The sequence below is a fragment of the Adiantum capillus-veneris genome, chromosome 12, assembly GCF_014529385.1.
Source record: "Adiantum capillus-veneris isolate H3 chromosome 12, ASM1452938v2, whole genome shotgun sequence".
Taxonomy (NCBI): domain Eukaryota; kingdom Viridiplantae; phylum Streptophyta; class Polypodiopsida; order Polypodiales; family Pteridaceae; genus Adiantum; species Adiantum capillus-veneris.
This window is the reverse complement of record NC_140942.1, coordinates 44,977,199-44,991,237: the sequence shown is the minus strand read 5'-3', so window position 1 is coordinate 44,991,237 and position 14,039 is coordinate 44,977,199. Positions and strand designations below refer to the sequence as shown.

Genomic DNA, 14,039 nt, shown 5'->3' with positions numbered 1-14,039 from the left:
TTGGAGCGGCATGCACAATCATGACATAGATCTAACACTCACAATAGAGGTCATGGCTCAATTTGGGTGCTTGTGAATCTTTTACGTTAACCAAGATAGTTATTATTAACATTGTTGATTGCTCAGCAACGTTATAAGGGATTGTGACCCCTGTTTACCAATCACTTTGGAAGACTGTCTATAAACGGTGGAGAATCACACCTCAGTATTTTCATTAATCCAAAGGGGATAGACAGATTATACATCACTCTAGTTGGAATTTCTTACCATAAGGTAAAGCATGCTTGCGACTAGGTTTAGTCTCTTTATGTTTAAGTCAAGTTCTCAACCTTCAACACTAGTTATGGTGGGGTTGTTTAATGATGCAATAAGATAACAAGTCAAAAACTTTTACTTTGGTGATGAGTTACATCAATCAGTTACTTTCATGGGAAGTGAAAAGAGGTAATCATTGATATCTTTACTTCCCCCTTATCACAATGCATAAATGAGTCAAACGTTCGTCCTAACACAACCCCACACACATACACATCATGCAAGCACCAATTTTGTCTCTCCTGATGATGTCAGGATGATGGCCAAATTCTTACAAGTTCTTATTAAGCCACGTGCTTCTTCAACTTCTAACTGCCTATAATAATTTTCCATCCTTTCCACCGAATGGCTACACCATATAGGCTATATCTTATCTTACAAGCCCTATCTAGCTCTCTATAGAGCTCTCTCTCTCTCTCTCACACACATACATTTCACTGTATAGAACTACCCAATGGCAAGGCCATAGCATTGCACGATATTTCTTGCTTTCCAACAATTTAACTATTGATTGTTGAAGGGAAATTATCGTCAATAACATCACTTCTCAAAGTTTTTGTTTCACCTCCTAAACCTTGGCAAGTGCAATGATTCTTATGACTCCATATCTTTTTGTTTCATATGTTCTTACAAGCCCTATCTAGGTTTCTCCATATCTCTCTCTCTCTCTCTCTCTCTCTCAACCCAGACAGTTTTGCATGGCAACTTCCCAACTCTTTCAACTTCTACTTATACATGCATGCATAATTGGCGAAGAGCGTTTCAATCCATTCTTTTCAAAGCTTCCTTCCTAGAATCTGCTTTGATTCCCTTGAAAAGGTTATCAAAACGTGTACCACCTACCTGCTTGCATACAATAAAGGATGCAAGCTGCTTGTGTCTAGTACACAAAATAAAATCAGTCAGCAGCACTGCCATCAGCTTTAGCCAAATGGTTGAGATCCGTACAAAAGGCTACTAAACAAGCACAAGCAATGTCAAACCATTTGAGATGGCCTGCTTTCAATCAATAAATGAGCAAAACTAACATGAGAAAGTATCTAACTATGTATCGATCTACGGTCACATACTATGTGCACACACAGAGAGAGAGGGAGAGAGAGAGAGAGAGAGAGAGAGAGAGAGAGGTGTCGAAGAAATGAGAAGATTTAATATTTAGCTTTGGTTTCTCACGTTCAAGGTTTAGCATTAAAGCAACTTGAAAGCTCTCCACTCAAAAGCCATCATTGCCTTATCTCCAAAGCTAAAAGAACACAACCAAATACCAAGGCCTTTGCCATAGGTGGACCAAAACAATCGAGAAACCTTCACCGCGTAAATAAAAAAATTTAGTCAAGATCCATAACCATTTCAATGTTGCTTTCATTTCAAAAAATCATGGTCACAGAATCCCACTTTAAACCATAATTTCAGATACAGCAAAGTCTCCAATGAGCAAAATTGTCTAGAATGATGCTGACATTCAAAAAGGGATCCTCTTTCCCTTCCAGGTATCACCATGCTCAACTACAAATGCTGGTGTTTTCTAATCACCTAAAGAATAGAAACTGAAAATGGGGCATCTAATTGCAGTACCACCCTTTCCGCAAAAACTAGACCGCAAAGTTACAGCTCGTCCTGCACAAGCCGAGAACAAAAAGTAAAACATGAGACCAGAGTTCACAAGAATCTGAGTTTTTTAATATGGCTAATAGGCTAAAGTTGAAAATTCCTGGCTAGCTTGCCTAGAAAAAAAGGCAAAATTTTACTATTTCTAGTGAAAATACCCACAAAGGGTGCAAATTTTGACCTAAAAACCGGAAGCATCTTTAAGTGTGCCCTTATTTTCTAAATGTTTTTGGCAAGCCCTGCATGAGAGTAACATAGGCTCCCACTTGAGAATGGCGAGACATATAAGAGGAAAAGCTTACATGGCTATCCTCATCATCCTCCTTGTCAGAATCGTGACCCTGCCAAACAACAATTATCCATTTACTCAAAAATCAAAATAAACTGGCATAGAGATCTCCAAACAACCTACATGTCAGATCTTGAATGATAGCAAACACTATCTATCTTCGCATAGACAACACATAGCACCAGGGATTATTCGTGCTGATCGATCCTAACTAGCTAGTGTCAATTATTCTAAAAGCTGGTTCATACAAGCCAACAAAAAACAGTGGCCAAAAACCCCTAAATAGACTTACATCATCTGAATCCTCATCATCTTCGTCGTCATCATCCTTCTTAGACTCCTGCCATAGCCAGGGTACAACATAAGATGAGCAGCAATAAATCTTTCATCCTAAGTCAATTGATTACATCTACTGAGCAACATGACATGCACATTGCACACCGACCTTGTCATGCTCATTCAATCTAGTTTTCAGACATGCAACTACTCAACTCCTTGAGAACATAATTCGTGACAATGAGGACGGCATGTGAATTAAGAGAAAATGCCTATGATAAGACTACAGATAAGCACAACATTGAGCTGCTGCTTGGGCTTTCAAACACTTCTGCATGCAAGTAAACTAACTACAGATAAGCACGACATTGAGCTGCTGCTTGGGCTTATATCAAAGTAATCATCAGCTATTTCAAGCTTTTCAAATAAAGGATTCAAACATTTCATGCTTTTGAGAGGATGCTTGCACACAAGAAACAGGCACACAAGTATGTTGCAAAATAGAATTACTTACCTCCTCCTTTTTCTTCTGTGCCTCATCAAAGGCATTCTTTTCAGCCTGAAAGAAACAAAGACCCAATCAGGTTTTTGGCTATGCAATAAACAAACAGTTCAATGCCAATTCAGGTTAGCATGCTCTACCTCCTTGTTCTTGCCCCAAGTGTCTTCTGCAAAAGTTTTGGCATACTCCACCTCATCGGTAACCAAAATATTGTCGAACAAAGATCCAGCTTTAACCTGAAAAAAATAGCCAGCATCTTAAAAAGCTCCCCAGTAATAGTCTTGCGACATCATGCAAAGGATGCAACCACCTATACCTGCCATAACTCCATTCCAACATATTTGAGTTTATCAAAAACATAGATTTCAGGATCGTCTTCAAAATCTGCTCAAGGACACAAAACAAGCTTGTGGTCAGGCAGAACTGCAACAAAAGCAAAGGCAGAGAATATAGCATAACCAACGAGAAGCTCTGGGAAACTTGTGAAAGGATGAAGCCACTCAAGTGAAAGAATAAGGCCTAAAGCTAACAATCCAACATTCTGAAGTGTACACAAATTGATGCGCCACATTCATACCAGGATTATCAATCATAGGAGCTTTCCATTTTCCTTTGTAAGCAGGGTTCTTGATTTTCTGTAACAGATAAGAATGAGGCAAGGCTCAATCAATCTGACAATTCTGAATAAAACCCCAAACAATCAAAAAAAAGTGCTTATTAACAGATGTATATGTGCCTTGGGTTTCCATGGTCCTTTGAACTCAGGGTTAGGAATGGTGGGAGCTTTCCATTCACCATCCTCCTCGTCATCCCAATCCTCAGGCTAACAGAAACAAGTAAAAATTGTCAGGACTCTGACTATATTGCAGAAAACGCCAATTCTTCTCAATCAGGAGAAGTCTACAATACCTTTGTTGCCTCTGGGTCTGTTATTTCAGCTGGAATGTCATCATAACCCTGGCAGATCAAAGAAAGTAGCAAAACAAAAAAATAATGTCACATTGAAGCATGTGACAACTCTAAATAAGCAGATATTATATGTTGTTACCTCAGGTTTCTTGTCTTCAGGATCCTCGATATACTCTTTATCATCCCAGTCCTCTGGCTGAAATATTGTCAGTGATTAAGATCATCAAGGCCCACAATAACAAACCAATAGAAGCTGCATTTAATAAGAAACTCACTTTCTTTGCATTTGGATCTTTGATTTTCTCTGCAGGCAGCATTTTCCAGTCCTTGTACAAGCTACCAGTCTGCTTCTCGACATTGTCAATCAGAACGCTGTAAGTATTGTCTGGCTTAATGATGAGCGTATAAACATGAGTGAGCTGGTCAGTTTCGCAAGGGATGTCCTTCTCGATGGGGTGATTCTTCCCTTTGTATGAAAGAATAACATGAACCTTCTTTGTGCTATATCCACAGATATCAGGTCCAAACATAATACTGGAGCAAATTAAACAACACATTTCAGTAAAATACTGCACAACATGATGTTATAACACCTCTCAGAAGATAGAAATGCCACCAGCTTGAGCATGGCACATTAAATCAAAAAATCGTACCTGTAAGGTGTGTCTCCACCAAAATTCTGTTGATCAACATCACCACTTAATAGCTTGATATAGCCACCACCACAATCAAGATCCTGCTCATGTTTCACAGAAAACTGAAGAACAAGGTTCTTGTCCTTGTTGGAAAATTCAGGAAACTCAGATGAGATTGCAAAAAATCGAGAGTCAGGATGGGTCTGAATTCCTGTAGGGTATAAGTGAAACAGCACAAACAGTTACAAAGTAGCTTACATTATCCAACCATTTTGCTATAAACAGTCCAGGAGAATGAATTACGAAGTAAATGCATTTCCTAGCACACAAGTACGCGCATACTTGATTTGTGGGGTGAAGCAGAAACCATCAAATAGTCAAAAATTCTTGTTGATACTCGAGACTTCTTGTTCTATAAGACATTACAAAAAAGTATTCCAGTGTCTGCATCCTGAAGGATAGGCTGCTTATAGATATTTTGTCAAAACAGACTACCACCCCTTCTCTCAAAGTAGAAGACTGGCTAGGAGCCATCATCAAAAAATCTAGCAAAGGGGGTGAAATGACTGACACCCACGATCAAAATGCGATGACACTTACCTCTACTAAACTAAAAAATTTGGGAAATTTAACTAAAAAATCTGGCAAAGCCAGTGAAATAACTGACACCCACAATCAAAGTGTTATGACACCTTGCCTCAACTGAACCTATGAAGGACACTGAGAAGTTAAAATACCTTTATCATCAGGGTCCCCGTGCCATTTTCCTGCTGTATGCAGCCAATCACCCGCGGCACCCTCACTTTTCTTCCAATCTGACTTGACCCAACGATTCTCCCAACGATCTACAACAGAGAGCAATATCCATCATTAATTGAGAATGACTGATTCAAATTTGCAAGTCTACTTTGGTAAGCCATCTCCAGTGAGAGCAAATTTGTGAAATAGTTCTACAGAGAACATAACCCCAACACCCCCCTGGGCAGCCACATTCTAAAAGAATGGTTCTGCCCCAGTGGGTATATATCACCTTCACTTAATATAAGACATATAATGAAACGTTTTCCTTGTCATCCAATTTGCTAAAAAATGACAGCTTGCATACAGCTTACAAATAGATCTATGGTATCAGACAGTAGGTAGAGACCTGCAAGGCTTATTTTCAACACACACATACCCACATGTGTGCAATTGGTGAATTGAATGTAAGTGCTTTCATCTATAGTAACCTTCTTTTGATTGCTCTGTAGCTTCCTATGTGCTAGATTTGATATTGTTGTTTGAGCATTTCAATTACATTCTTGTTGCAGTTCAACCGTTGCCATTGCACTCAAGAGTCGCCATGCATCAGATGAAAATGGAAACACTTCCCAGAAACTCACAAAGCAGCAGTCATCGCTTCGATTTGAGTTCACCCCACCAAATCAAGTTCACATTCCGTACAACATGCGTGAAGAGCTATTAATCGTGGCATTCCTCAGACTGACAATATGGATGAGAAATGAAACCGCAGGGAAATACATTTCAAGCAGCAAGAGGCTAGCAGATCGTGTAAGAGTTAAACACAAACGGAGGTATGCCAAGAACAGTAGGAATGTTGAGACAACGGCCATGGATCGCCAAACGCAACGCTGAGAGTACCAAATGCGGAGAGAGAAAATCGGAGAGAGAGCAGAGCGAGGCGTACCGTCAAATTTCTCTTCAAAGAAGACATGGGCGTCTGTGAGGATGTAGTGCAGGGAGGCGGAGAAAATGACACAGATCTGCAGTAGAAGAGTAAACGCAGCCATGGCTGGGGCGAGCTATGGCGGACCGGGTTCGTCAGCTGCTCGTTCAGTTCACACAAAACGCACCACGAAACTCTTAAAAGAGTGTCAAGAAAATCAGGTCGGGCGGAGGGCCCTGTGTAAATGGCCCTCTTTCTTCCTTTTTTTTTTCAGAAGGGGGCTCTAGCCTCTCTATTTTATGCATTTCACATTCACATTGTGCATTTGGTAGGCCCAAAAGCCGCCCTCCCCTTTTCATGAAGCTTTATCTTTACTCCCTCAGCCTTATTATCATGGGTCGCCCCTCATTCACACGCCTTTTTCATGATTCTCCCCCACCTTCTTGCATCGCGCTTCATGTTGGTTTAGGTGTGTGCTTTGCTTCACTTCTGTGATTGTATCCTTGCCCCCCACATACAAGAAACCATGCTTCATGTATGTGTGAAGAGTGTGTGTGTGTATGTGTGTGTGTGTGTGTGTTATGAAGAGCGGAATAATTTGGTACCTAGCACATAACCTCTTGGCAAAACAGGTGTTTGCCCTCTTCTCTAGATGTATACTCAATGTCATCATCTTACATTTGTGTATTCATGCACATTTTCACACATAGAGAGAAGAGCAGGTTGGACATGAGAGAGTGAGACATGAAAGAGGAAGACAGAGAGATTTTGTCTATTTTAAAGAGAGTTGAAGAGAGAGTATGTTCGTGCCACACATGACATGTGCATGATCTACAAGGAAAGCTTAGCTTTCATTGGGATCGTGTTGCGTGTGTGTGTGTGCGAGTGTTTTTGTTTCTCTTGTTTTGGTGGGGGGGGGGGGGGGGGGGGGGGGGGGGGGGGGATGTGGATGCATGTGTGTGTACCCATTAGATAGTGAGTACCTATTTACCCTTGGAGGACATGAAGAGTGTTTGTCAAAATATAAAAGGAGAAGCAAGATTGACGGTACTTACTGCTCACTAACAAAAGACTTTGTATTGTACTACGGTAAACTTAGTACACTCCAAGCAAACAAAGAAAAGTATGGAATAGATACATAACTTCTCAACAAAGAGGAGTTTGGTTGTATCCGAATAGTAAGAGCCCTCTCTTACTGTTGGGATACAATAGTAAGTAACAACCCACAGGACTTGAATTCAAAACTCATCGCATAGATCGTTCAGGACTCTTAGGATTGTTTCTATGATGTGTGTGTGTGTGTGTGTGTGTGTTTTGGAAGGTGGGGCCGAGGGGATGTTACCTTTGTGTGCTAACACAAAGTTAAGGTGATTAAATCTTTGAAGTCCTTCCGGACAATGTGCACACAACCTTTGTTTAGCCTTTCAAGATATATGTATTCACCATTTTCACCTCACAATGCATGTTAGTGTGAACTTTGAGAAGGTGAGGAGCTGTGTGAACACTTAAATTTAGCAACATACAGAAGCTTTCTGTATGGTTTGTCGTTATTTCAATTATGATGTGTGATATGTATTTTGTGTTGACACATACATAGGTCTTGTGTGTAGTGCATGTGAATGAACTACAACTAGTATGGCCGGTCGCCTCCGGCAGCCTCTCTCGCGAGCGAGCGCGCGTGCAATCATCGCCTCCGACAGCGGTGCTGCCCAAAGCAATAAGAAAGAAGAAGAAGAAGAAAGAAGAAAGAAGAGAGAGAGAGAGAGAGAGAGTAGTTTAGAGTTTAAAGATATACACGCATTAATGGACAAAAAAAAAACTCTAAAAACTTGAAGAACTTGCGTGGGAGATTCGCGTACTTAGAGTCTCCCATTGCTATTATATTTGTACATTGGCTATACTCAAAGGTTCTTACAATAAATTCCTCCAAATTCAATAGGTTTTCTTACCTAGGTTTTTAATAGGTTGATTATCCCTGTTTTAGAATTTATAGGTCGGATTACGTTAAACCCATATGTGATAGATTGGTTGTCCCCATTGCTTTTTGAATAAGAGGTTTTGAGTTTCGGAATCATTAATTAGATCTTTGAGGTCTCTTGGGATTGTTCGCTACAGCTTTAGACCAATGGGGACAAAGTTGCGGTAGGCACCTTGGACAGTGAGTCAATGAAGGAGAAAATGATTGCAGTTTGACTGAGTAGCAAATTGATCGAGGTACAAAGGCCAGAGCTTCACCGAGTGTGGCTATTGAGTGGGAGTAGCAGGGAGCAATAAGTGTATGGCACCACACAAACATATATATCGATTGATATATCTATCAATCGTCACCTTTCTAGATCTGTCATGCAAATGAAAAATCCTAGTAAGGAGTTGCAAGTTTCATTTGTAATCCCGCATCTTTGAAAGAGAGAGAGAGAGAGAGAGAGAGAGAGAGAGAGAGATGTGATCTATACACTACCTACCAAAACCTACATTTAGGCGCATGCAAAGAATTGAGTAAAAGGAAGCTAGTGATAAACACAAAGTTATATCACTCAAAAAAATCAGGCTTAAAAATAGCAAAGATCTAGCGGCAAAAACCACAAAATCTAATGGAGCAAACATCTCATGGTTGCACTCAATAATATCCAAACTTCTCTTCTAGCCCTCGTGGATTTGCCCATTTTCAAGCCCATTAGTAGATTCTATGCTCCATATTATATTCTTGCCTGCATTATTATCACATTGCCAAGATTTCAAGGGGACAATACCCTCTGGGGCTAAGGAGAATTCAAATTCAATATCGCACTAAATATGTAGGCGGTCTTTGGTTACTCTGAGCTGCCTGGCAAAAGAAAGTATATTTTAAAAATCCTTTTTACATTGCAAAATTACAAAGGGCCAAGAAGCTCTTTGAAACACTTCTGACCAAAAATCTTCCTTCATTAGCTGAGCCTTCATGCAACCAAGGTGACATGAAGGGCGCACATGCATTGGCTCGACAATTGCGACGACAATCGACAGGAGTTCCAGGGAGCTGTAGCTGGGACTTCTGGAGGCTGATGGTGGAACTCCAGCTGCAAATTAGGGTCGAAATATAGGGAGGGGAATTTGAAGGGAGTTTGAGTCAGAGAGAGAGAGAGAGAGAGAGAGAGAGAGAGAGAGAGAGAGAGAGAGAGAGAGAGAGAGAGAGAGAGAGAGAGAGAGAGAGAGAGGACACTGAGGACCCTACATGCAGCCACCCTAGGTCCTTATTTCTCCCCCTCGCACGCTTCTTGATCTGCTAGCCACCTTTGCTCAACATGGCCTCGTAGCCAAGAACCCTACAATGGGCGCGTGTCTGAGAGATCAGAGAGAGTAAGATTGCTTCTGTTTTGAATCATAAGCATGAAAACTTACCATAACGGGTTGGGCACGGGTTTGCGTACTTCTTTCTGTAAGCTTTTGCAAGTGTGCTCATGCGAATTTCTGCAATTGTTGGGTATGATTAGTGTTGCAATATGTGTGTGTGTGTGTGTGTGTGTGTGTGTGTGTGTGTGTGTGTGTGTGTGTGTGTGAGAGAGAGAGAGAGAGAGAGAGAGACTAAGGTACTCGAATGCACCCACATACAAAGACGGAGGGAGCTCAGCTCCTCCTCTCAGATAGAGAGAGAGCGAGGGAGAGAAGAAGCTCAGAAGCCTGGCTCCTATCTGCACGTGAGAGAGAGAGAGAGAGAGAGAGAGAGAGAGAGAGATTGCCGAAATAAAGAATGGAAGGGGAGAGGATATTATAGTGCATGAAGACCTCAACTCGAGGAGGCCCTGTAGACCTCAACTTGAGGAGGCGCCACTCCGAGGCAGACGTGGCAACAACGGCCACATGTAGAGGCAATGTAAGAGTGGCACAGTTGACCTCAACTCGATGAGGTTCTGCTCTCACGCAAATGTGGCAATGGTGCAGTTGCAGCAAGTCTGTCGTGTCGCAACCGTTTGTCTTGACCTAAGCTCGCATGCCAACGTGGCGCAGTCGCAAAGCTTGGCAAGGGAGACGAAAATGAAAGAGAGAAGGCCTTAGATCCCGCCGCGTGGATCTAAGGCCTATCCTTTTAATATAGATATAAGATATAAGATGTAAGACAAAAAATTAATCTCAAGAGTATGCATGGGACAATCATCCTAGCCAACGTTAAAATGCCTAAAGAAAGTCAAATTAAGTGCTCTTTTCGTAGTACTGCATTCAAACTACAAGTTTTGCAGTTCTCAATGTGCAAAGTTACTCCACCTTGTTAGAGTTACATGGTCGAATGACTCTCCTATCAATATCTATACTAATAGATAAAGGGGGAGGAGATTCCGGCTCCCCCCCTGACACGCGTCAAATGGAGATCCATCCGGCAGTGTCGCCTGCAGGCCCGGGCAACACACACACACACACACACACAGAGAGAGAGAGAGAGAGAGGCGAAGCCGTCGGCTACACTAGTAACTATAGTGAATATTCAATTTCAAAATAGGCGACTTCCATAGGAAAGGAGATCGCCAGAAATGTTAGTGCTTCACTTGTAGATAAACATTTTGAATCTCCATGACAATGGCAAAAAAGTGGTAAAATCAACAAGGTGATTATCAAAATGGGTCACATAGGCTAAGATGAAGGGAGAGTGCATGTTGCCCCTGTGTCAATGCATCCTCTTAAACATAAGTACGATGAGATGAGACAATATATGGCCCCTAGTTAGTGCCTCTCTCAATTACTCCATGCAGACTGGGAAAAGACATTGGCTTCAATGTTTGTACATATTTAACAATCTCAATCCATTGGTCCACAATTGCTCACGGTAAGCTTGATCCAACGGGCAACAATTGCTCCCAAGAGGTTCTAGGAGTCTAGGAGTTATGTGGGCCAAAATGGAAAAACTTTGAAACGGTAGCAATAGGGGGTACCGGCTGGAGAAAATCAAGGAAAAAAGGAATCGAGGAAGATGCGTTCGAGGAGGATGCGTTCAGAGGGGAGGTGAAGCTGTGCGAACGAAGCACTGACGACGGTGCGCGATAGCTGATACGAGACGTCAATGAGGCGAGAGGCAACAAACGATGAAGGTACGGGCATGAGGGGTCAAGCACATGGGAGCTAAGGGTCGTTTACCTTTTTCCTTATTTATAGGTTCCACCTTTTCTGCAGCATCGCCGAGCTGTTGGATTGGGTACATGAGGTTTCTGTAATGTCATTGGTGGAATCTATGTGAGTTCAAACCTCAAGTATGACCTTTTGAAGTGTTGGCGAGCCCTTAAAGGAAAATGTTAACGAGGCCCCGCATAAGGGGAAGAATCTTCGGAGTAAATGAATATAGTACAGAACGAGCCAATAGCTAATGTGGGTTGCACTTAATTAAAGCTTTTTACTGAGAGAAGACAGAGCTGCTAGTCTAAGCTCCTTTTTTAGATTGCTTTACTATCCTTATATTCTTCCTGTAATATCAAGCACTCTATACACTAACGCCAAGTACAATTATCAATTGATAAATTGCACTAATCAACGACAACACTGTGGCAAGACTTTATAAGCTTTGCATAACCTCTTATGTTTTGCAAATAGCAACAAAGGTTCTAAAAAACAAGGGAAATAGATGTCTAATGTAATGAAATTAGCCTATTTAATTTGAGAGTAGCAGAACTTAATGAGAGTACTTTTCATAAATGACTTTGTGAGCATAGCGGGTGAACATAATTGAAGATAGCAACATAATCATAGCAATTAGTTAACTTGGCATGAACAATACTTTTGCAAGAGAGAGAATTTAGAGAACATGACAACAATTGAGGACCGGATTTATGTGGAGCCGGTCCCCCCTCCAATAGGCATTTGTATTATGATTTCTCCCATTAAGAGAGACTTGTTACAATACAATCTTTGTGTTCCTTGTGACATAGGTGATGCAATGAAGATGGAAAGCTTCATGCATCACAAACATAACATAAACTTGAAGAAAGCTTTAACTATCCCAAGCCTCAGTCCCAAGACCTCAAACACCTTCGAAGGTGGAGAGAGCTAGCAGGGAATGAGGGTAGGGAAGAGGAAGAAGAAACATTTCGTAGGAGAAAGAATTAGTTCCTCACTTATCATAACTCTTGTTGCTAGGATACATAATAGCATAGTAATGAAGAAGAAAGAGATGGCAAGCTTAAGCATTGAAGCATGGCTCTTGGTTGGATTTGCACTCCATATCCAAGAGTGTTGGTGTAGGCTCTCAACCTCTACTTGCTTGGAGAAGGAGAGGGAGCTCTTGCACTTTGCATAGCACACAATGAGAGTGTTTGTGAGTGTGTGTGGGTGAGTATACCCCCTAAGAAACACCTAGCTTGCTTGGGTTGACCCCCCCTTGTAGCTCATGCTTGAAGCTCATTGGACCCCTCCAGGACTAGCCAATCACAAGCAGGAGGCATTACAAGCAGCAAGGGTAGCCTTGAGACAAGTGTCCCCCTTTCCCCTTAGAGAGAGAGGGCTACATAAATGCTAAATCATTCAATTAAATCTCCTAAATTATTATTGGACCCCTTGGGTGGCCAACCAATAGGCTTCAGGCACACCATGAGGGCAACATGAGGAGGAACTTGACAAATGTCCCTTTTGCTTTCTTTGTACCATGCATGCCTTGTGTGAGTGTGTGGGTGTTCTCTCTCATCCCCCCTCATGTAGGGCTCGCCCCCTCCTTGTAGGGATTGAATCTAATCACATGTCTATATCTTAACACTTGTTCCCGTTTATTCTCCCACATTAATGATCAATTTAATATGAGAAAATCATTTGGGTTGGTTAGATATCAGATATTAGATTTTATGACATCTAAGGCTGGGTTCAAACTGAACTGGCGAAAGAAACAAGTCTTCCTAAATGTGCCGCCGCCTAGTGTGGACAATGTGGAGGATAAAAAGTGAAAAAGTGAAAAAGTGAAGGGGGCTAAGAGAGGCCATCAACTCTTCCGGGGGGGGGTGGTCGGAAGAAAAATGGAGGGCCCGGCGGAAGAGTGCCTCAACTCCAGCCAATCAAATTTTGCCATGGAGGATCGACGCCCCTTTGCATTTTTCATCGCCTAGTCTGAACCCACCCTAATATTTTAGGACTGTGAAGGGCTCCTATGTTGCTTTTGTGACAAATTTGTTATCTCAAGGTGAAACTTACCTATTATAGTGCAAACCTAGTGATAGAAAATATTAGAAATTCTCCTCATGGATGTGTGTATGTATATGTGTGTGTGTGTGTGTAAATTCTCCTCATGAAGGTATGTGTGTGTGTGTGTGTGTGCACGCATGCATGTGTGTGTGTGTGTGTGTGTGAGAGAGAGAGAGAGAGAGAGAGAGAGAGAGGTCTACACACACATCCATGAGGAGAATTTCTAATATTGTAGAAAAACCCCCGAGGATCTTAGAGATCTATCTGACAAATCGAACTCAACATTTGTTACTCAAAACGGGAGAGGGAGAGAGAGAGAGAGAGAGAGAGAGAGAGAGAGAGGGGGTATGAGGGAGGGAGGGCTACTCCAAGCTCCCATAGATCCAAAGAAATTTGTGTATGTGTGTGTGTTTAAGAGAGAGAGAGAGAGAGAGAGAGAGAGAGAGAGAGAGAGCATGTTCCCATATAGCCAACTAAAGCAAAATATATATCAATATAAGGTTTCTTCCATCTCCATCTCTCTCTCTCTCTCTCTCTCTCTCACACACACACACACACACATGTATATGTATATGTATGTATTGTGTGTAATACATATACATATATACATATTTGTAAGTGGGATTACAATAAAGCTAGGTTTTTTTCAAGCACCTGAGGAGAGTTCACAAAGTTAAGCCTTGCTTTTAATTAGCCGCAACAACACGCGGG

The 14,039-nt window shown here is 41.6% G+C and overlaps 1 protein-coding gene across 1 annotated transcript; it reads right to left on the bottom strand.

Annotated features, from left to right (window-relative positions):
- Positions 1–1,657: 1,657 nt before the first annotated feature.
- LOC147445674 (calreticulin-like) lies at positions 1,658–6,457 on the bottom strand. The gene is made up of 14 exons (XM_086525121.1): positions 6,222–6,457; positions 5,272–5,379; positions 4,553–4,745; positions 4,175–4,433; positions 4,039–4,095; positions 3,900–3,947; positions 3,727–3,813; positions 3,568–3,625; positions 3,307–3,374; positions 3,131–3,226; positions 3,003–3,047; positions 2,505–2,552; positions 2,226–2,264; positions 1,658–1,932 (listed from the first exon to the last, which is right to left on the bottom strand). Exons 1-14 carry the CDS (start codon positions 6,322–6,324, stop codon positions 1,921–1,923), a joined length of 1,221 nt encoding a protein of 406 aa, XP_086381247.1. The 5' UTR covers positions 6,325–6,457; the 3' UTR covers positions 1,658–1,920.
- Between the last annotated feature and the right edge of the window lie 7,582 nt (positions 6,458–14,039).